The sequence below is a fragment of the Culex quinquefasciatus genome, chromosome 3 (assembly GCF_015732765.1).
Source record: "Culex quinquefasciatus strain JHB chromosome 3, VPISU_Cqui_1.0_pri_paternal, whole genome shotgun sequence".
Lineage (NCBI taxonomy): Eukaryota > Metazoa > Arthropoda > Insecta > Diptera > Culicidae > Culex > Culex quinquefasciatus.
The window spans coordinates 26,587,704-26,609,820 of record NC_051863.1 but is presented as its reverse complement, the minus strand read 5'-3'; the positions used below and the strand labels follow the sequence as shown (position 1 = coordinate 26,609,820).

General features: G+C 37.9%; 2 protein-coding genes across 3 annotated transcripts; one reads left to right on the top strand and one right to left on the bottom strand.

Moving 5' to 3' along the window:
• Positions 1–1,269: 1,269 nt before the first annotated feature.
• On the bottom strand, positions 1,270–1,791 carry LOC119770033 (AT-rich interactive domain-containing protein 2-like). The gene is made up of 3 exons (XM_038264128.1): positions 1,761–1,791; positions 1,404–1,701; positions 1,270–1,347 (listed from the first exon to the last, which is right to left on the bottom strand). Exons 2-3 carry the CDS (start codon positions 1,698–1,700, stop codon positions 1,294–1,296), a joined length of 351 nt encoding a protein of 116 aa, XP_038120056.1. The 5' UTR covers position 1,701; positions 1,761–1,791; the 3' UTR covers positions 1,270–1,293.
• Positions 1,792–2,787: 996 nt separating this feature from the next.
• On the top strand, positions 2,788–13,268 carry LOC6045124 (enhancer of mRNA-decapping protein 3). 2 transcript variants are annotated; one of them, XM_038264015.1, is made up of 3 exons: positions 2,788–2,930; positions 3,000–4,378; positions 12,509–13,268. In XM_038264015.1, the coding sequence occupies exons 2-3, from the start codon at positions 3,034–3,036 to the stop codon at positions 12,820–12,822; spliced, it is 1,659 nt and encodes a 552-aa protein (XP_038119943.1). In that variant the 5' UTR covers positions 2,788–2,930; positions 3,000–3,033; the 3' UTR covers positions 12,823–13,268. The 2 variants fall into 2 exon arrangements, with proteins under 2 accessions (XP_038119943.1, XP_038119942.1); XM_038264014.1 differs by having other exon boundaries at positions 2,788–4,378.
• Positions 13,269–22,117: the final 8,849 nt, after the last annotated feature.

Here is a 22,117-nt window from a genome sequence, read left to right as displayed (position 1 = left end):
TAGGCCCAGTGAAAAAAATATAATATAACCCAAAAATGACGAACTTCTCGTCACAGTGTCCTGATGCAAACAATGATCGAGCTCGAGTTGTCACAGCCCTGCGAGGTATGTTGGCTGACATATCGGGCGGCCAGTCAAAAAAACCAGCTAGAAGTCGCCTGACAAAAAACTTTTGCTAGAAAGAGATAGGAAACCTGATGCAAACAAACGTCCAGCTGTAATGTAAACATACTTTGAATGTGTTGGTAAATTTCTGACTAGAAAGCCTTATTCGTTGGGAGCACCATGCTAAGAAGGTTTGGTACTCCGGGACCCTCTGGGATGGGACATTGTATTTCCACGAATGCCCTGGACACTATTTGCCGTGGTTATAGCGCCACAACTCGCTCTCTGTAACAGTATTCCTAATTCCAGTCCACGTTCACCAAGTCGTTATGGCCTAGTGGTTAGCATTTTTGCTTACCAATCCAAAGGACGGGGGATCGAACCCCGCCTCGAGCGACTTTGATTTTTCGTTCATATTCATCATTTGAAATTTATGTGTTCTTAACTTTCTCGTTGGGAGCAGATGGGCATCGAACCCAGAACCATTCGCTTACAAAGCGAACACCGTAACCAGTCAGCCACGGCCGCTCCTCTAAAGAAAAATCACAATTACTCTAAATTTAAAAATATCGTTCGTTGGATTAAAAGTTCGCGTTAGTGAATATTCCTAGAAAGTTCAAACTTTTCAATTTAATAGTTGGAAAGTTTTTGATACTACCATGCATTTATGGAACAAAATCATTGTATTGGTAAAAGTATTTTACTTTTAATTGGAAAAGAAACCTTTTATGGAAAGAATACACAACATTTAGCGCAACAGGGATAATTTCGAAAAAAGGGGCTTGGTTTTTTTACATTTATTTAAAAAAAAACAGTATGTTAGAAAAACACTTTTTTTGTATTTAACGCTTCTCCACTAGCTTCTGCTTCATATGGTACGCCACCGGTCACTTCCGAATACCCCAGGCTGGACGGTTCCGGATGGAGGCTTCGACGCGCGACAGCAGTGTAACACGATAATCACGTTTCCGGCCTCAATCAGGCCAGTCTTGGAGGAGTTGGCCATTGATTCGAGAAGGGTGGTCGACGTTTCCCGGCTGGAAAGTAATGTGCCTGAACGGGGAGTTCCCGATGCTGGAAGCGCATCCGGAACATGGAGTTGATGAGGCCCTCGGAACGGAGTTCGATTTTGAGCTCGTAATCCTACTTCGAGAATGACACAGATTTTTTTTGGCTCACTGTCCAGATTCATTCGGCTGAAGCTGCGCCGTCGCGACGTGAGTGTTTGTGGGCGGGAAGTTGCTAAAAGAGATGGAAAGTGAAGTTGGCTAGCCACTGCACACATTCTCAATACTCACCGGTGCTGTAAACCGCCGGCACCGAGTGCAACATCTGCGCTGACCACCTCCGATTATGTAGCTTTTCGTCGTCCTCCTCTTCGTTGGAGGCCCATCGTAAAAATAAACTTTCGCGTACTTGTCCAAAAACCGGAAGTTAATCTTCTTCAACGCAATCTCGTTGTTCACGCAACGCTTCGGCAGCGCCATCTCCTCGATGATCTCGCCCCAGTCCTCACGCAAATTGACCTTCAACCACCAATCCCGGGCCACCACCACCCAATACAACCGGTGCGAATCCACATTCCTACCTCTCATCCTACAAAAACAAACAAAATTAATCACAAACCCCACAAAACATCCAAGCTTCCTTCTTACGCATTCCGGCCGTGGAACAGCTGCAGTTCTTGCAGGGCATTCGACCTCGTCCCGCTCCTGCACCACCCTCCTTCGAAGGCGTTCCGCTGCTGCTGTTTGGCTCACGAAGATTTCCGCGTCCGAGTCCTGGCTGCTGCCGCGGTCGGCTTTGCTTTGCATCCTAGACTCACCAGCACCACCGGAGTGTTTGTTTACATTTGCGACTTAGGCGTACACGAGAACGTCAAAATGAAAGAAATTTTACAGTCGAATTAAAAGTAAAAACTTTTAAATCAGTGAGCAATGAGATTATCAAAAACTGTAGCAGTAAAAATTTTCATTTTCAAAACAAGAAAAAAACTTTTAATGTAGCCAATTTTAACAACTTTTTAATTCAAAAGTAAGTTACTTTTGCCATTACCGTAATATTTTTTTTGTGTGTATGGTTAATGCAACGCAGTAGGCCTGGCCACTTTAATTTTTGCTGTACATTTTTGGGGTTACTCGGATGTACTGCAATTATTAATATAGACAAGAAAGGACTTGAGGCGTAATCTAACCGCAAGTTCTTCCAGGATGCTTTCTTCGGACTGGCTGCGCTTGTGTTCGATTAGATTAGATTAAGAATTTAAGAATTTAAGAATTTAAGAATTTAAGAATTTAAGAATTTAAGAATTTAAGAATTTAAGAATTTAAGAATTTAAGAATTTAAGAATTTAAGAATTTAAGAATTTAAGAATTTAAGAATTTAAGAATTTAAGAATAAGGCGGTTTCAAAAATACCCAAAAAGCAAAAACTGGAAATTTGGTTTATTGGACTTTTTCAAAAAAAAAAAAAGAATTTAAGAATTTATTTAAAAAAAAAATTTTGTTTGAGAATATCCCACCGTGAAAATGTCTTTTTGCAGACAACGTGTGTTCTTCTGCAGATATTTTTTCGTTTCGCCTGGCATCCCTGTCCGCTGTCAAACCCCAAAAATCGTGTCATGAAAGAAAAGAAAAAAAAGCAAAGCAGCCAGAAGGTCGCGCGAGAGAAGAAAATGTCTGTCCAAGTCCAAATTGTGTAAAAATTGTTTCAATAGTAGCTGTGTAAAATGAACAAAGTTATCCTTTAAATAAGTGTTGCTCAAAAGACTATTAGATAACGCTTCCCCGGAACACATTTCCGTACGATTGTGTGACCAGATTCGGGTGTGTGTTTTGCCAAAAGTGGGGAGAAAAGAAAAAACGCAATCTCACGCACTTTACCTTGCCAAATAGTGGAGAGAACTCCCGGAACCTAGACGAGATAGTAATGGCCGAAAACTGGATCGGGAAGGCGGTGTCGATCCACTGCCGGGGTGACATTGGCGTGTTTCAGGGCGTCATCAAGCAGGTCAGCCCGGTCGAAATTGTGATAACCAAGGCCGTGCGGAACGGGATTCCGCTGCGGAAGACGAACGTGGAGGTGACGCTGACCTGCAAGGACATTGAGAAGTTGGACCTGATTGCGGGTACGAATTTGCCGAATCTGTACCCGTCGGCCGGCGGCAGCAAGCAACAACCGCAGCAGCAGCAGGGGGACGATTCCGTCACGGCTGGGTTGGACAACTTGAAGATTGCTGGCGGAGGCAATCGGCAGCAGAATGGAAGTGGGCAAGTTGTCCGGAACAAGACACCTACCGGCGATGGCCGGAAGCCGCAGCAGCAACAGCAACAGCAGGTGGCGGCCAAATCACCTGGACCAAACAAATACTCGCAGCAGCAGCAGAATAGCAGCAACAATGGCCAACGGAACGGGTACGAAAACGGTTCCGCCAAAAGCACGAGCCGTCCCATCGAGATTAACGGTGGCAAGGGTGGTCAGTCCTTTGCCCCGTACACGAAGAACGATAATCAGCAGCAGCAGCAGCAGCAGCAGAAAAAGAAGAATCCTCGCAACGGAAGTGGCCCCGGGAATGTCGGAAACGGTAACGGCTTCCAGCAGCAGCGGTACAACAACAACCACAAGAATTCCGCGTTCGGAACGCCCGTGGACGATCCGATGATGGACGAAGACTTTGACTTTGAGAAAAACCTGGCCCTGTTTGACAAGCAAGCGATCTGGGACGAAATCGACGCCATCCAGTCGAAGCCGGACCTGCTCCGGCAGACGGTTTCGTCCGGCAAGAAAAAGTACCGCCACGACGAGAACGTGCTTGCGTCCGAACCGACCCAGTACCGGCAGATCGAGCTGGAGGGTGGCGGCGGCGTCGGCAGCCTCAACCAAGAGTACCTGACGGACGAGGGTCTGGTGATTCCGTCGATTCCACGCAGCACGCGCAACCTGGTCCAGCAGCTGGCGGAGAATCACGGCCTCGGGGCGGACCGCCAGAACGATCTGCTCGCTCGGGGCGCGGCAGAAATCGCACTCCAGCTGCTCGGAGGTTCGCGACGCCTCACGCCGAACAACCAGCACCAGTGGCCAAAGATCGCGGTTGTTTGTGACGAGCCGTACAACGCGCGGATCAGTGAGATTGGCATTGCGACCGGGCGGATGTTGGCGTGCCACGGGCTGAAGGTGGTGGTGTACGTGTCCTGTTCGAGCAAGTCGACCCGGGTCAGCCACGAGCTGGAGCTGTACGCGGCCACCGGGAATCTCTTTACGTTTAATGTTAATGGTGAGTTGAGCAAGGGCGTCTATGCGAAGTGTCTTTTTACCCGCTACATATATTCCGGCACTGGGAAGCCAGTTGATCGAATTGATGGTCAACCAAACTAATCGTGTTTGTTTTGGTTTGCATTGCGTGGCCAAGTTTTTTCTTCTGTTTATTCAAGTTTGAAACCATTTTTTTTTTGGAACGCCGAAAAAATCGACGTGTTGCAAAGTTGCGCAATATTGTAATAAATCCACTTCATTTTTCGAAAAATAGCATTATTGCTTCTTTGACGTGAAGATTTCATAAAAAGCTTTAAAGAGTTCGATATTTTCAAAATGTTTAAATCAAGACCAACATATCAAAAGGGCCACAGATTCAATATTTTTACCGTTATCATTTTTTTCAGTGTAGTCCATATACCCATCCATATACCTACTACTTTGCCGAAGACACCAAATCGATCAAAATATTCCTTCACAAGATACAGATTTTTGAATTTTCATAAATCATTTTTGTATGGCCAGCTGCCAAATTTGCGAGGAAAATTATATGGACAAACTAATCATGCAAAATGGCTTATTTGGGCATACCGAAGGCATCAAAAAAGTTTCAGCCGAATTAAAAAATACAAAAAAATATCGAATGACCGAAATCTCACTTAGCTCTCGCTCTCGCACACATCTGAACGAATGAGCGCAACGAAAAGTCACTCATACAGTCATTTGACGCTCACCACCTCTCTTATTCGCGCCGAGAACCAATCACCTTCGATCAGAGTCTCGACCCGAAACTTCAAACACGAACAAAAGCACACGCAGAAAAATGTTTTGTAAAATCAGCCTGTACGAGGTTTGAATCAACAAATTTTTTGTTGAATATAATCAACGTCGATTTTGCGTTGAAACAAACCTCGATTTTCTGACGTCACGATTTTTTCCTCTATAGAGGAGAAAATCGTCAGAAATGAACTCAAATCACTCAAAGTTCATTTTGTGAGTGACTTTAACATTTTGGCCTAGTTTGACAGCTACATTGTCCCCAGTTTTCTGTGGGAGAAAAAAGGAGGCGAATACTTCCTTGGGCATGAGTAAGGACCTCGACGCCGTTAGCAATGTTGGCTTTAAAATAAAATTTCGTGATAATATCACTTCCCCCCAGCCAACATTTTTGCCATGCGAAGCGGGCCTCGACGCTGTGTCTAGGTTTAATTCCTAGCTAGGAGCCATCAGTGTCTTAAGAGGTGGTCCCAAGGCCGAGTAGGAGTTCATGAAGCAAATTAGTCGTCTCCCACCCCTTTTAAATTGAAAAATGAACTCTGAAACCAGCGCTTACTCACAACAGAAACAGAGGCCTCTTCTAGGCATTGTAGGATAGAATAGATTTTGAAATTTATTTAAAAAAAAATATTATTACGTAGTATTTTGATATGTCAAAATTTCCATAGAGTCTCGGTCAATCAATAGTGCGATGATATCGGACAAAATTCGTTAATCTGTTGAACTAACGGTTTTCGGATTATGGTTGTATCGACCATTGTTGCGAATCGAGGGTCTACTGGAGCCTTGACGATCAAATGGAGCCAACATTTCAAAAGGGCGCATGGGTTTTGTGAACAGGAGTGTGTCTCCTTCACTCAAATGACAGTTTACATAAGGTATAATAGAGATGCACTCTTGTTTGCAAAGCTCTATGCCCTAATGAAATGAATGGCATGAAATAGTCGTCTTAATTACTACACCCAAAATTCAGAGTCGAGATAATCGTTCTCTCAAAGTTTATTGAGGGCTCAGTGCCAAAATCGATAGAATAATGGTACCAACTCACACCATCATAACAAATGAGTTCATTCGTTAGTTGAATCAATAAATCTCCAACAAGTGTCATACATCGACTTCTGACTTCTCCTTGGTCACCAAGCTGTGGTGGCCGAGGCAGCTAAGTCATTGGATTGGTTTATCAAAGGTCTCTGGTTCGATTCCCGTTGTCGACACTTTTGGTTTTTTGTTTGACGGATGAACTTTTTTTGCAAATGAACCTCGAGAGAATAGTTCTATCGCCCATCTCGAGCTGTGTTCTCTGCGTCCGTGAATGGTACCACTATTCTCTCGACTCGAGACCATCATTCTCTCGGACTAGCGCTGCCAGTTTTGGGTGTAGTGTTCAACTTATGAACTGTTCATTTATGTTTATTGGTTTTTGGAAGCGGCAAGACTGGTTTAAAAACAAGATCCTTTACCTTATTTGGCGTTATAATAAAACATTCGGGGATTTGAGATTAAATTTACTTTCAGACAGTTTAGTTTAGGTTGTTGATTAAAGTTAGATAGTTTTCCGTGGATGAATAATTGGACTTAAATGATTAGTTGATTTGAACGAAGTGTAACATTTCATTGGCAGATCTGTTTCTAGATGTAATGTACGACAAGACTATTGACGGACGTGACAGGTCGGCAGTTAGTTTTCATCTTTTTTTCTCTAGTATTTTTTATTTCCTTTAAATTTGGAATACATCATAGGCTTCTTTTGTATAGATCTCCGATTAGTTACATTTTCTTATTTAATTAACTAATAATTTAATTTATTCCGGGCCTTCTTACTTTGAATCACAATTTCAGATTTTCTTTATTCAGTGTTAAACTAAGATTACCGTAACTGCTCAAATCATCCAAGTTCTTACTACTCACATCAACACTAATTTTCTTTCACCTCCCCCCTCCCGATCCCCTATATCTTCCGGTGGTGTTCATTTGGTATGCAATACTAGTTCGGCCACTACCCTTTTTTCCACAAGAAACCGGACTTGGACTGACTTGAGGCCGCGTCCCCCACCTTGCTCCGTAAAACGAAACGAAAACGACAGCTGCCAAATTTGTATGGAAAATTATATGGACAAACTAATAATGCAATATGTCTTCTTTGGGAATACCAAAGGCATCAAAAAAGTTTCAGCCGAATAAAAAAATAAAAAAAAACTAATGACCGAAATCTCACTTAGCTCTCGCTCTCGCACACATCTGAACGAATGAGCGCAACGCAAAGTCACTCATACAGTCATTTGACGCTCACCACCTCTCTTATTCGCGCCGAGAACCAATCACCTTTGATCAGAGTCTCGACCCGAAACTTCAAACACGAGCAAAAGCACACGCAGAAAAATGTTTTGTAAAATCAGCCTGTACGAGGTTTGAATCAACAAATTTTTTGTTGAATATAATCAACGCCGATTTTGCGTTGAAACAAACCTCGATTTTCTTAAGTCCACAAAAGTCTTTTGTTGTTTCGAAAATACTGATTTGACGTTTAGCGTTGATTCAACAAAAATAATGATTTTCAAATCAACAAAACGTTCGGTTGATTCAAATATGCCTTATTTTTCTGCGTGCAGTGAACCGAAGATTGGCAATGACGTTTTGTAATTTTTGACAGTCTGGACCGAGTGAATAGAGGAGGAAATCGTGACGTCAGAAATGAACTCAAATCACTCAAAGTTCATTTTGTGAGTGACTTTAACATTTTGGCCTAGTTTGACAGCTACATTGTCCCCAGTTTTCTGTGGGAGAAAAAAGGAGGCGAATACTTTATGAAAATCATACCTGTCAAAATTCCTAGCCTCAAAATTTTGTCGCGGTTTGCTTTTCTCCTCTATTACCCCATTATCGGTTTTCTGCACGGGTGAAGTTGAAATTGTTGCAAATGGCTAAAGTTGTGAATTTTGCAACAAATTTTAATTTATGCTAAATTTCAAAATTTAAATGCCTAGGTACAGCAAACCGGTTTGAAAACTAAAGATAAATTGAAGGCATAATGCTTTGGTGTATAATCTTGCTTAGAATAGTGATAAAAGCGGTTTAAATTGAAAATTTAAATTTTTTTCTGTTCTAGAATTCAAAATTCAAAATTAAACACAACTGTTATAAAATTAAACAAAATTAAAATCAAAATTAAACACAACTGTTATAGGGTACGTTATCCATTAGTGGACCCCTTTCCTATAGTGGACCCTCTGAAGGGTTGTTGATGAAAAATTCAATAAAATCAAAATTTCCAGCGTGTTGTTGCCTGCAAATCTTTTATTTGACATGTTCAGCATCATTTAAATCAATGTTGACTGATATTGAATTGTCTTTTTTACCAAAATAAGTGTTTTGAGTTTGACATCTGAAATCAGCCATGGCCACTAGCATTTTCACAACAAAACTGCATTTATATTTAATGATTGAATTAACTATTCAATCATTTTTTGACTGATTATTCAACTTCAGCAGGTCGAAATAATGTAAGTTTAAGAAACTTTACTAAAATAAAGCGAAGAATTGCTCATTTTCGAGCAAAAATTAGGGGGGTCCAATATAGGACAACGAAAATCTAAACTTTTCCAAAAGTGGACCCCTGTTAATTTAACTTACAAAAATAAAGAAAACTGTGTATTTATGCAAAAGTTTCTCTAAAATATACAATAAATGCTTGTTGTAATCAACCTAAACGCATATTTTTTCAATTATGAGTATAAATATAGCTGTTTTCATGTTAAAAGTACCAAATATGCTGAAGCCAAAAGAATTTATAATTAATCAAAACTTTAGTTAATGGTACTTAACTGAAGCATCATAGTTGCAGTTTGAAATGATATTTTATAATAATAAATCAATTACAAAACATTTTTTTTTAAATAAACATGCGTGGTTTTATCAGCAACTGTAAACAAATCTATTGTTTAGTTTCGGTCAATCATTTATGTAATAAATATGGAAAAAATTGCATCAAAATTACTTTTTTAAATTATTTGTATGTTTACAGTGGTTTTTGAAACGTTTTCTCTGATCTTTTTCGGAAATAAATGTGTTTAAATGTCTGTTAGGTTTTTTTGTTGTTTAAAGCCAAATTTGTTAACAAAACATATTTTTTCATGATGAAAAGTGAGCAAAATCCATCTTTTATTCATTATATCTATCATTAGACCCACACAATGCATCAAAACATCAAATATCGATTAAATTAGGTATAAAAATAACAGTTTGTCTATAGTGGACCCGGGTCCACAATCGGATTATGGACCCGGGTCCACTATAGGAAAAGGGGGTCCATAACAGGCAAAAAAAACTTTTTTTTTTTCAAATGGCTATTTTTCTGCTCAAAAACAAAAGACTGATGAAACAAATACTCAAAATTGTTCAAAACACTCCAGATTCCATTATTTTGTTCAAAGGGTTATGAAAAAGTGCTTAAAATATTGAAAATTTGTGAAAAATGTGCTTCGGCTCTACTAGGGGGCCCACTAATGGTTAAAATACCCTAGAAATTTGTACAAAAAAGTATTTTTTTCGGTTCGTCCACCAACAATCTCATGTTGGTAAACAAATGACGCCATATTGCAAATGTCGGTAGCTCATATCTTGGGGTTTTTTTTTTTAAAAGGTCCAATAAACCAAATCTCCAGTTTTTGCTTTTTGGGTGATTTTGAAACAGCTTTGAGTCAAGGGTATTAAAACACCCAAAAAGCAAAAACTGAATATTTGGTTTATTGGACCTTTTTTTTAAAAAAAGAAAAAACTCCAGACATCAGGCCATCGTCAGGGCCCTGCCTTCGATTTAATTGAATGCTGTCACCCACACGCAAGCAAGAAAGAGAAAGAGCATGTGCGGTCGTGTCGCCTGGCTTTTTGAGAGTGTTGACTCAGCATTCTTTCGTGTCATCTTCGTGTGTATCAACTAATCGGTCGCGTTCTAATGAGCGCTGTCACAAAATCTGATTTTGTGCGTTTTTATTTTTTGTTTTTTTTTTTTTTAATTTGGCTTAAACCTCCTTATATCACTCGTTGTCACCAAAAAATCTTTTCAGCCGAATTGGCCGAACTGTTGATTGTTTGAACTTATGTCAAAATTGTGTCACCCGCGTCCAAACAGCAACTTTTTTTTTATTTCGTTTTGTGCGGATGTTCGAACACAAACCCATGTTCACGCGAGTTTCAAACTTGAGTTTGAACTCTGATGACAACAAATGTTTGGTTTGCACGGTTTTCTCAGCCAAAAAGGATTTTTCTGTCTCAAAAATTACATAAATTTCAATAAAATTATTAATTATCGGCTGTAAAAGCGCATGTCTTGCTTAAACCTTTTGTTTAAGATAAATGTTTAAACACGGGTTCAAACAGTTGTTCGGTGAACCCGACGAACCCTGTTTCAAATAGAACGGTGTTCAAGTTCAAACACGAATGAAGGTTCAAAAGCAAACCGAGTTTGCCAGCGAACTCGTCACAAGGGTTCGATTGTAATGACTGCTTTGCAGAAAATTCTAGAAAGGTCTAAAAAATCGGTGACCAAATTCTGATTTTTTAAAATGCAGCGACTTAAAAAAAGTCCTAAAGAAGGCAAAAACAACTGTTTTACTACATTTATTGCTGTAACTCGAAGCCGTTGCATCGTATCAAAAAGTGGTCAAAGACAAACTTATAGGAAATTTGACGGGTTTTCCGGAAAAAATACACTGAAAGAAAAAAAAAAGAAGATGTTATAAAAAAGTCTCACGAAAATCGCAGAATCGCACTCACCTAAAAAAAATACTAAAATCATTTTCTGAAACTATTTTTTTAATAAGTGCTCTAAACGTCAAAATTTTCAAAAACCGATTCTTCAGACAATTTACATCAAAGTCTGCATATTGACCAGTGTCCTAAGGCCAATCCTTGGCTTTTTTGTGGTTTTTGACAATTTCTCTTTTGATTTTTCAGTCTGGAAAATATTTTTACCGGAAAGCTCGTCTAATTTCCCATAAGATTGTCTTCGGCGTATTTTTTTCTTTCATCGTATTTATCCGGAAAGCCCGTGAAATTTACTACAAGTTTATCTTTGACCACTTTTTGATACGGCTTTGAGATACAGCAATATTTAAATTCCAAATTACAAAGATATTCAAAACACTTAAGCCCTTCTCAAATGTCATTGTCGAGTGAAACTGGCCTCATATACACAAAAATTGCTTACATAAGCGTAGGATAACATGTCTACAAAGTTTTATTGAAATCTGAGAGGGTCGAGAAAAAAGTACCTAAAAAATTCCTGTTTTGGGCCGGAATTTATCAATAGGGGAAATATACCCTTTCTAATCAAACACCTATCTTCGTCATATGGAAAGTTTGATGCTCGATTAAAGCTCCAAAAACTATTGGGCTATAAACTTACCAGCAACAGCACCGCCTCGAGTAAGCACGCAAATGTATGCCACTTACTGGCCAAAAAGATCAAATTTAATGAACTTTTGATCATAATTTCATCATTTTGTTGGCACACACACATCCACACGCAAGAGCTTAACCGCTTAACGAATGTCGCCATCAATATCTTTTCACTTGCGCTAACGATTTCAAAGCGCTTAAGATATAAAATTGCTTCCAACTATCGGCAACATGTTCTTTTGCACATTAGTTAGTCACTCACTTGAAAAATAATTCCGAAACATGTAAATAATTAGCAAGCGCCATAAAAAAACAAACGCGCCAAGTCTTTTGACATTTGCCTTTTGACGACCCATTCCAATCGAAGGCTGAAGAAAACCGAGCGAGAAGCGAAGGCAAATAAAGAGCAAAGGGTGGCCACCAACACCACCAGCAGCGCCTGTTGGAGCGAGCCAGTGATGCCAGGAAACTTTCTCTATGAATGCAACTTCAGCAGAACCAAAAGAGTGCTGGAAGAAAAAAAGAACTAAGCTGAAAATATAAAAAAGGGCGTGGCCCAATGCACTCGTCTGATTAGAATGCATTTGGGAAATATTTTTTTTTTAAATGCTTGTAAAAGGAATAGCGTAACTTTTAGTAGAAGTGAAAATAAACAGAAATGTTCACAAAAAGTTGCTCTACTCGTTGGTGTACTTGGTTTTAGTGAATTTCAAGGAAACATCCAGATTATCCAGCATCATTCAAACACGACCGCTTATTAGGCTTAAAAATAAAATATATAAAACTTAACAATACTATTTTGAGAAATGACACTTGTTTAAACCAGGCATTTAGTTAGACGAAAAACGAAAACATTATGAAAATATTACTAAAAAACATATTCTGTTGAAATTTAAAAAAAAATCCAAATTCAAAAAATCGTTCAAAAATATAAACACAATTTTAATTTTCTACCTTTTTCTCCTCCCACCATTTCCAGCGCTTCCCTCCTCCGACCTGGTCATCGCGGCCATCAAGGCGCGCCGCCTAGCGGACCCGCTGCGCAAGTGGATCCTCGAGAACCGCGCCCCGGTGCTGGCGATCGACCCGCCGGCCGGTGGCTTCGAGGCGGTCCCCGCCAAGTGCACCCTGCTGCCCGTCCTGCCGCTGACCGATCTCGGGCCGGAGTCCGCCACGGGGCGGCTCTACCTGGCCAACCTGGGCATTCCGGACAAGTTTTTCGCCGACTCGGGCATCAAGTACAAATCTCCGTTCGACAAGGCCGTCATTCCGATCCACCGGCGAAAGAATTAGGGAGGAAGGGAGGGGGGGGGGGAAGTGGAAGTGCATTTTTTCTGTTTTTTTTTTTTTACGAAGAGTGTGTCTCAGTTACGGGGGAGATTTTTGCGGGGTAACAAACAACTATTGCAGCAGAGAACGTGGAGGAGTGGAAGTGGGGGGATTGATCGTCTGTTTGAGATGGACGTTTTTTTATGTTTTATTTTAAACTTTTGGGGGTGAAATCCTAAGAGAGAGACACAAACACAAAACTGACTGCAACGAACAAAGAACAAGACGACGACGAAGAAGAAAATCAAAGACATTTAGTTTCCTTGAAGATGTTTACAAGAGATTGGAAATGTGTTGCCGGGCTGATGGTTTGTACGAGGTCAACAAAGCAAAAAAAAAACAAACGACAGCAAATGCAAGCAATATATATTTCAACTGGCGAAAGGGATAAACACAGCCAGGAAACTAAACGAACCCGTGTAAGTTTACGCTTAGAATATCACATCCCAACGGAAGCAACGATTCACCCCGGAACGTGTGGAAGAAGCAATTAAAAATGTTCCAGGAAAGTATTAGATATCCAATTTAGAAGCCAAAGCGAAAAGGGATGTACCACATGTATGGGGAGCACATCAAAGACACGAGCTTTGGGTTCTTGAAATTTTTGCCGGCGTGTCCGTTTATCGGGTTGAATAAGGATGTAATCGAGGGTGTAACGTAATAAAATATGGGTTGAACGGTCGGTCGCAGGTGTCGGAACATTATTAAGGGATGGTTTTGGGATTTCTTCAAATTCATGTTCATATGACAGACGTTTTTTATCCAAGTATAAAAGTAAGTATAAAGTATAAAAGTTCAACTTTTCAGAACTTGTATCGAAAAGTAATACTTTTGGTTTTTAATTGAGAACTCATATTTATAAGCTCTTTTTGAATTGCAAATGATGGTGGTACAAAACTACTTTTATTTATCTGTAGTTAAAAAAAGAAGTATTTTCCTAGAATGAATTATATTTTTGGAAGAGATTTTCAACACAGGTATTTTATTTTATTTTGATGAAACTTTGTCCACCTTTCCTAAGTCAAAAGAAGCCATTTTGCATCATTAGTTTTTCCATACAATTTTGGGGGCTGGTCATAAAAAAATTACATATTAAACTGAACTATGATTTAGCAAATTAATTAATGATCCAAAGTAGTCTAATTTTGTGTAATCTAAAATGTAAGCAAAATAGTGATGGTGAAAGGGAATTACAAAATTAAAGAATTAAATTCAAGAATTAAAGAAATAAAATAAAATAAAATTATGGAATAAACAAGGTTGTTACGGACTACATTTAACTCATTTAAAAAAATACTGACTCTGAATATTTAATTTCTTCAAAGTTTTGAGTAATGTTTTTTATCCTTATTTATTGTTCTTTTATACTGGATACATTCAATTTTAATCTTGTGAATCTTAATAATATTTAAAACTTTTCTTGAAGATACAGACATTTTGATGTAATAAAAATTATTATTGGGCATGTTCCAGTGGGTGTGCTGTGCTTCTATCCCAAATATGAGCTTGATTGGACGTAACAGAAGCTTCACCGCCTTTGAATTTTAGATGGGATTCAAACAGCAGAAATATTTTTTTTTTAAATTTGAACATTCTTGAAGAAAAATAAAAAAATCAAAACATTCAAAAATTGCAGCTCCAACATTCAAAACTGGATTATTCAGAAATTAGGAAATAAAATTAGGAAAAATAGTATTAAAAAACCAAAACAAAAAAATTCTTATCAAAACAGAAGTTAAAAGATCCGAAATTTTTAAATCAAACATTAAAAAAAATCTGAAAACAAAAATCAAAGATATCAATATTCAAATAAAAAAAATTAAATAAAACAATCAAGAGAACAAAAAAAAAATATTAATTTTAAATTCTTAAATTCTTCAATTCTTGAATTCTTGAATTCTTGAATTCTTGAATTCTTCAATTCTTCAATTTTTCAATTCCTCAATTCTTCAATTCTTCAATTCTTTAATTCCTCAATTCTTCAATTCTTAAATGCCTTGATTCTCGAATGCTGCCATTTTTGTTACCATCTTAGAAACCTGATAAAATTTTAAGTGTTTTTGGAGTTTTTTTTCGGTTAGAGAAATTTTGTGAAGAAGATGTAGGAAAATTTGCTTCGATTTTTTCTAAGTGACGCTTTGGTAAGATCATCGAGTATGAACTGTATCTTAAATTTTAAACCTCAAGATCGAGAATTTCTTACAATTTTTAATTTTTTTTATTTTTTATTAAGATTTCATTCAGTTTTTAGATCTAAATTTCTAAATGTTGAAATTTTTGATTTTTTTTACCAGAATGTTTGTTTTGGCTTTTTCCTTTAGTTAACCTAATCCTAGCAAAAATACATTTTCAGGGTTTCAAGATTCTGCGTCCCCAGATTACAAAATAGAATTTATTATGAAACTCTTTTGAATGTTTGTCGCAAAATTATTTTTCTTAAAATGACGCGAATTTTGCGCGGATTGGGTTTTGGCATGGCGCGGGTTTTTTTTTCGATTTCTCCGTAACAATTCTGAATAAAGGAATTTGAGAGTTCAAGAATTTATAAAATATGGTCTCCTCGGAAAAGTTGTTTTTTTTTTTTATAAAAACACAATCAAAAATCGCATCGTCCTAATTCGTTTGAAAATTCCGCAAACGCAACAATTTTAAAATTAAACATGACTTCTTACTTTAATTCAAATTTTCAATTGTTTTTTTGAAAACTTTTAACTTTAAATTTTCCTTGGGAAAAGAAATGAAACTAACTAATCGCAGTTTAAAATTTGCAACAATTGTAATTATTAATTATTTCTAGAGTTTTTTTTAATGGTCCTGTAAGCTATTGTGTTTCATATGTTTAACAGGACCCATTCAAAAAAAAACTCTAGATTTTTTGGTAAAGGGCAACATTTAAAATGGCATCACCAGATAAAAAAAACATAGGACAATTTTATGGTTGCTCATTTTGGATGTTCGATTAGAAAAAAATGATTGACAAAATAAAAAAAAAGTTTTAAGTATTTGCAGAATCCATCGTTAAAAAATAAAATAAAAAAGTCATTGATTTTTATCAATATCTTAAATTTTCAATATTCAAAAAGGAAAATGCATGAAACAACAAAAACGCTCCAAACAATATGGTAGTAAAAAATAAAAAAATAAAAATAAATTGGTGGTCTGGAGAGGTCAGGGAAAAGTCAGGGAATTTTATTTTGGTATTTGGATCGACACCATGTACCTAAAAATGGCTATAACTTGAAAACGGTGCATTTTATCAAAATTTCACTTAAGTACTTTTTGATCAAATTTTACATCGAAAACTAACTTAATCCACCTATGTGGTTGATGCCTTCCTCTTTTTTTACCAACAATGGGTAATATGAGTGGTTTGGACACATATTTGAGCTATTTTTTTGAATCCAGAAAAAAACGTACACACATATAACTTAAGTAATCATAAATCGAGACAAGGTTGCCAGATCTTCAGTGTTTTGGATTCGTTGGAAAGGTTTTTCGATTACCTAACCAACGATGGGTCGGATGGTGGATCCGGACATAGTTTACATACATTTAAGTGAGATCCGGCTTTTAAAAAGTACATAAATATTACTTAAGTGGCCATATCTTGAGACAGGGTTGCCAGATCTTCAGTGTTTTGGACTCGTTGGAAAGGTTTTTCGATTACCTAACCAACGATGGGTCGGATGGTGGATCCGGACATAGTTTACATACATTTAAGTGAGTTCCGGCTTTTAAAAAGTACATAAATATTACTTAAGTGGCCATATCTTGAGACAGGGTTGCCAGATCTTCAGTGTTTTGGATTCGTTGGAAAGGTTTTTCGATTACCTAACCAACGATGGGTCGGATGGTGGATCCGGACATAGTTTACATACATTTAAGTGAGATCCGGCTTCCAAAAAGTGCATCGATATCACTTAAGTGGTCATATCTCGAGACAGGGTTGCCAGATCTTCAATGTTTTGAATTCGTTGGAAAAGTCTCTCAATTACCTAACCAACGATGGGTTGGATGATGGATCCGGACATAGTTTTCATGCATATAAGTGAGATCCGGATAAATGTGAAAACACATTTTTATACGTAACTTTTTAACTATTTATCGAAACTTCAAACAATTCAATAGCGATGTATGGGACCCTAAACCAAGTCGAATGCAACTGGTTTGATCAAAATCGGTCCAGCTAGTGCTGAGAAAACTTGGCAAGAATTTTGAATACATACATACACACATACACACACACAGACATTTGTTCAGTTTTCGATTCTGAGTCGATAGGTATACATGAATATAGGTCTACGAGCTGTATTTCAAAAGTTCATTTTTCGAGCAGGATTATAGCCTTACCTCAGTGAGGAAGGCAAAAATGAAGTTAAATTTTTTTCCGACGAAAATTTCGATTTTTTTTTTAAAATCAGTATTGATTCAAAAATTCATAACTCGGTTAAAGATTTTTTGCCAATTCTGGAAATTTCTGAAAAGTTGGCATTTGATGTTCCCTAAAACATATATAAAAAAAATAAAAATAGTGTTTTATTGCAAATCAAGTTTTAGTGACAAAAAGTTAAATGAAAAATCACCAATTCCATCCAAATTCCTTCCAAAGATACAGATTTTTGAATTTTCACACATCTTTTTTATATGGATAGCTGCCAAATTTGGATGGAAAATTATATGGACAAACTAATGATGCAAAACGGCTTCTTTGGGCATACCGAAAGCACCATAACAGTTTTAGCCGGATAAAAAAAGACAAAAAATTAAATTAAAGAAAAAAGACCGATTTCGTAGAGAACTGCTCTGTTATGGCATGACAGCCACACTTTTATTTTCTAATGTTGGTTCCACTGCGCGGTTTTGACATTTCGGGCGTGCACCATTTGTAACGCCATCTTCGCAGAAAAACCTGGATAAAAAGTCTAATAAAAGTAAAATAAAGACGATATAAAAAAGTCGAGTTCTAATTTGTAAGAAAATATTTAACATAAACTCTGAGACATTTTTGCAGCGGTCTAATTTTAATGCCATAAGATTGAAACCATACTCCAGTTTGTACCCAAATCCTCTGCAGCAATTCAAATGGAGGAGCCCCACGGTAGTTTGTTCAACATTTGTCCGTATGAATTTCCTAAAATTTAATCATTTCCTGGAATCACCCTCGATGCAAATCTAGGTTAACGACTTCTTCCTGCAAACCGGGTGTACTCCATTGGTGGCCTCATCCGGTTCCTTATTTCTTGCCCTTTCCCTCCCTGCGGATGCCAGCTGACGCGCGACTCATGACTCAAGCAATACCTACCCATCCCTACAGGACAGGTAAGCTGTTTTGCTTCCCCTTACGACCTCACGAGTCAGCATCGTCGTCGTCGTCTTCTTTGTCGTAGGAATTTAAATTCATAAGGATTAGGTAACGAAGATGCAAAACCAGTGTGATCCGGTGTCCCACCTTCTTTGGTGCCAAAGGTGTGTTGCCCCTGCCAGGCAGTGCCACATCCTTCCGGATCGAGAGCGAGGGAGAAAAGGGAGAAAAAAGAAGCTCGAAAGAGGATTTCGTATCAAAAAGTAGATTAAATCAAATGCTGCCGTTCTTTTATATTTTCTTCTTCTTTTTTGTACATTTTTATTTGAGCTTCCCAGGGGAAACGGTGAGTGTTACAATGTTCCTGCATCTGATTTGATTTCACATCCGAGGGACGAGGACAAGGTTGGTGAAAAAAGTCGGATTTATCTATCTATCAGTAGAAAAAATGCTTTAGGATTTGAGATAATAATACTTGTGACGAAAAAAGACAAAAAAGACAAAAAAGACAAAAAAGACAAAAAAGACAAAAAAGACAAAAAAGACAAAAAAGACAAAAAAGACAAAAAAGACAAAAAAGACAAAAAAGACAAAAAAGACAAAAAGACAAAAAGACAAAAAGACAAAAAGACAAAAAGACAAAAAGACAAAAAGACAAAAAGACAAAAATACAAAAAGACAAAAAGACAAAAAGACAAAAAGACAAAAAGACAAAAAGACAAAAAGACAAAAAGACAAAAAGACAAAAAGACAAAAAGACAAAAAGACAAAAAGACAAAAAGACAAAAAGACAAAAAGACAAAAAGACAAAAAGACAAAAAGACAAAAAGACAAAAAGACAAAAAGACAAAAAGACAAAAAGACAAAAAGACAAAAAGACAAAAAGACAAAAAGACAAAAAGACAAAAAGACAAAAAGACAAAAAGACAAAAAGACAAAAAGACAAAAAGACAAAAAGACAAAAAGACAAAAAGACAAAAAGACAAAAAGACAAAAAGACAAAAAGTCAAAAAGACAAAAAGACAAAAAGACAAAAAGACAAAAAGACAAAAAGACAAAAAGACAAAAAGACAAAAAGACAAAAAGACAAAAAGACAAAAAGACAAAAAGACAAAAAGACAAAAAGTCAAAAAGACAAAAAGACAAAAAGACAAAAAGACAAAAAGACAAAAAGACAAAAAGACAAAAAAGACAAAAAAGACAAAAAAGACAAAAAAGACAAAAAAGACAAAAAAGACAAAAAAGACAAAAAAGACAAAAAAGACAAAAAAGACAAAAAAGACAAAAAAGACAAAAAAGACAAAAATTGCTAACAAAAAAGGTGCAATACTGCTTCACTCCTTCCAACAATCCACCTTCCGAAAACGTAATCTTCCACCGGGTTCGATTTCCGCTGAAATCTGCCACACTCGTACCACCGTCACCCTTCCGTTTGTGCCACACCTGTGTCGCGTCTGCCAAAGCGCTGTCTTTAGGGTTTAGAGGGGCACGGAATGTTTCCGGCTCATGATGGTTCCCATCATATACAGAAGAAAGAAGAAAAAAAAACACAACCTGCAGTCAGCGCCGCACCGACCCCGGTCGGAACCATTGGAATAAATTTGCATTTCCCGGTGAGTTTCGATTCCGCACAGGACTCGTTTCGTCGCTAATAGGCTTTTCTCGTGCGATTCTGTGCTGCAACGGGCACGATGACACAGAAAATCGCTAGGCTGCGGGATTGTCTAACGAGTGGAAACGGCGGCCCGTTAAACGAAACGAAGTAGGCTGTTTGAAGCAGTTTATTCATACAAATTACAGTGAATCCGCAAGGGGAAGTCGCGATTCGAAAAGTTTCGTTCAATCATCTTTGAGACAAAATATCAGTTACTGACAGAAATTGCTGCTCGTTGAATGTTCACTGACAGCACCGGTCACGAGCGTCAGTTGAACGCGACCGTCAGTTGACACACACGAAGGTGACACAAAAGAATGCCGAGCCCAACACTCAAAACAGCCGGGCGACACGACGACATATGCTCTTTCTCTTTTTGGGTTCTCTTTGTTTACTTTTCTCTGTCTTGCTTGTGTGTGATCGGAATATGGGAAGAATTCGAACGCACACCCTTACCAAAAATCATGATTTTTTGAGTTCCAAATCCCACTTTTCATACGATGTTTTGAGTTCAGGTACTACAACCATAAAAATGGTTATATGGGTTGAACTGAAAAATTCGTATGAAAAGTGGGATTTGGAACTCAAAAAATCATGATTTTTGGTAAGGGTGCAAGAGCTCTGCGTGGTGAGAGTCAAATGACTGTGTGAGTGACTTGCGTTGCGCTCATTCGTTCGGATGTGTGCGAGAGTGTGTGAGTGTGTGAGAGCGGAGTATCAAAGTCAAACGAGAGACGAGCTCAGTCAACTGTCACAAAAATGTCGATTGTTCATAAGCCTTGATCCAAAGCCGCGAAGTTACAATTTCTCAAAGTTCTTATAACATCATTTTTGCCATCTTGGATTATAGGGGAAATATACCCTTTCTAATCAAACACCTATCTTCATCTTATGACGAGTTTGATGCTCGATTAATGCTCCAAAAATACTATTTAGGCAATAAACTTACCAGCAACAGCACCGCCTCTAGTAAGCACGCAAATTTGTGCCATTTACTGGCCAAAAATATCAAATTTAAAGCATCATAATTTCTATTTTGCGAGACCATTTCTCATCATTTTGTTGGCACACACACATCCACACGCAAGATGAGGGCTTAACCGCTTAACGAATGTCGCTATCAATATCGTTTCACTTGCGCTAACGATTTCAAAGCGCTTAAGATATAAAATTGCTTCCAACTATCGGCAACATGTTCTTTTGCACATTAGTTAGTCACTTACTTGAAAAATAATTCCGAAACATGTAAATAATTAGCGAGCGCCATAAAAAAAACAAACGTGCCAAGTCTTTTGACATTTGCCTTTTGACGACCCATTCCAATCGAAGGCTTAAGAAGACCGAACGAGAAGCGAAAGCAAATAAAGAGCAAAGGGTAGCCACCAACACCACCAGCAGCGCCTGTTGGAGTGAGCCAGTGATGCCAGGAAACTTTCTCTATGAATGCAACTTCAGCAGACCCAAAAGAGCGCTGGAAGAAAAAAAGAACTAAGCTGAAAATAGATAAAAGGGCGTGGCCCAATGCAATCGTCTGATTAGAATGCATTTGGGAAATATTTTTTTTAAATGCTTGTAAAAGGAATAGAGTAACTTTTAGTAGAAGTGAAAATAAACAGAAATGTTCAGTAAATTTCAAGAAACACTCCAGATTATCCAGCATCATTCAAACACAATCGCTTATTAGGCTTAAAATGGGTATATTTCCCCTATATTTCTTGTAGTATTTTTGGGGTTATTTTTGAGCTGAATCAAAATTATTTGGTTTTTTGAAGAAACTTTTTTGCGAGGATTTTGGACTGTAAATTTTCTAAATCTGGAGTTTTTTTTTGAAAAGGTCCAATAAACCACCTTAAAAAAAACTCCAGAAATATTCTTCGATGGTAATCGAGGAATGTCTGCGTAAAAAACTATCAAAGATCAAATCACAAAATTTCTTGCCAGCTGAAAACTCGCCATGTGTCATTCATGTTGGCTCATCGGAGCGAAAAGTCGGATCTAGGTCGGAAATCGTCACGGTTTCGAAGTGAAGCGGACGTGGGATGCTTTGGATGGGGTTTGATTGCGAACAAAAAAGCAATGGATCCCGCACCGAACTGGGACGTGGATTGCGGCTTTTCCGTTGCAGTTTTTACCTCTCATGTCTAGGGCAAAAAGGTTGGCAGAAGATGAAAGGAAAATCCATCGTGCAAAATTTTGATGGGAAAATGAAGGAAAGAAAAAACGACTTGTGATGAGAAATGGTATGCAAATAGGGTAGAATTTTTGTTGAGGGAAATTTATGGATATACAACGAATTGAGATCT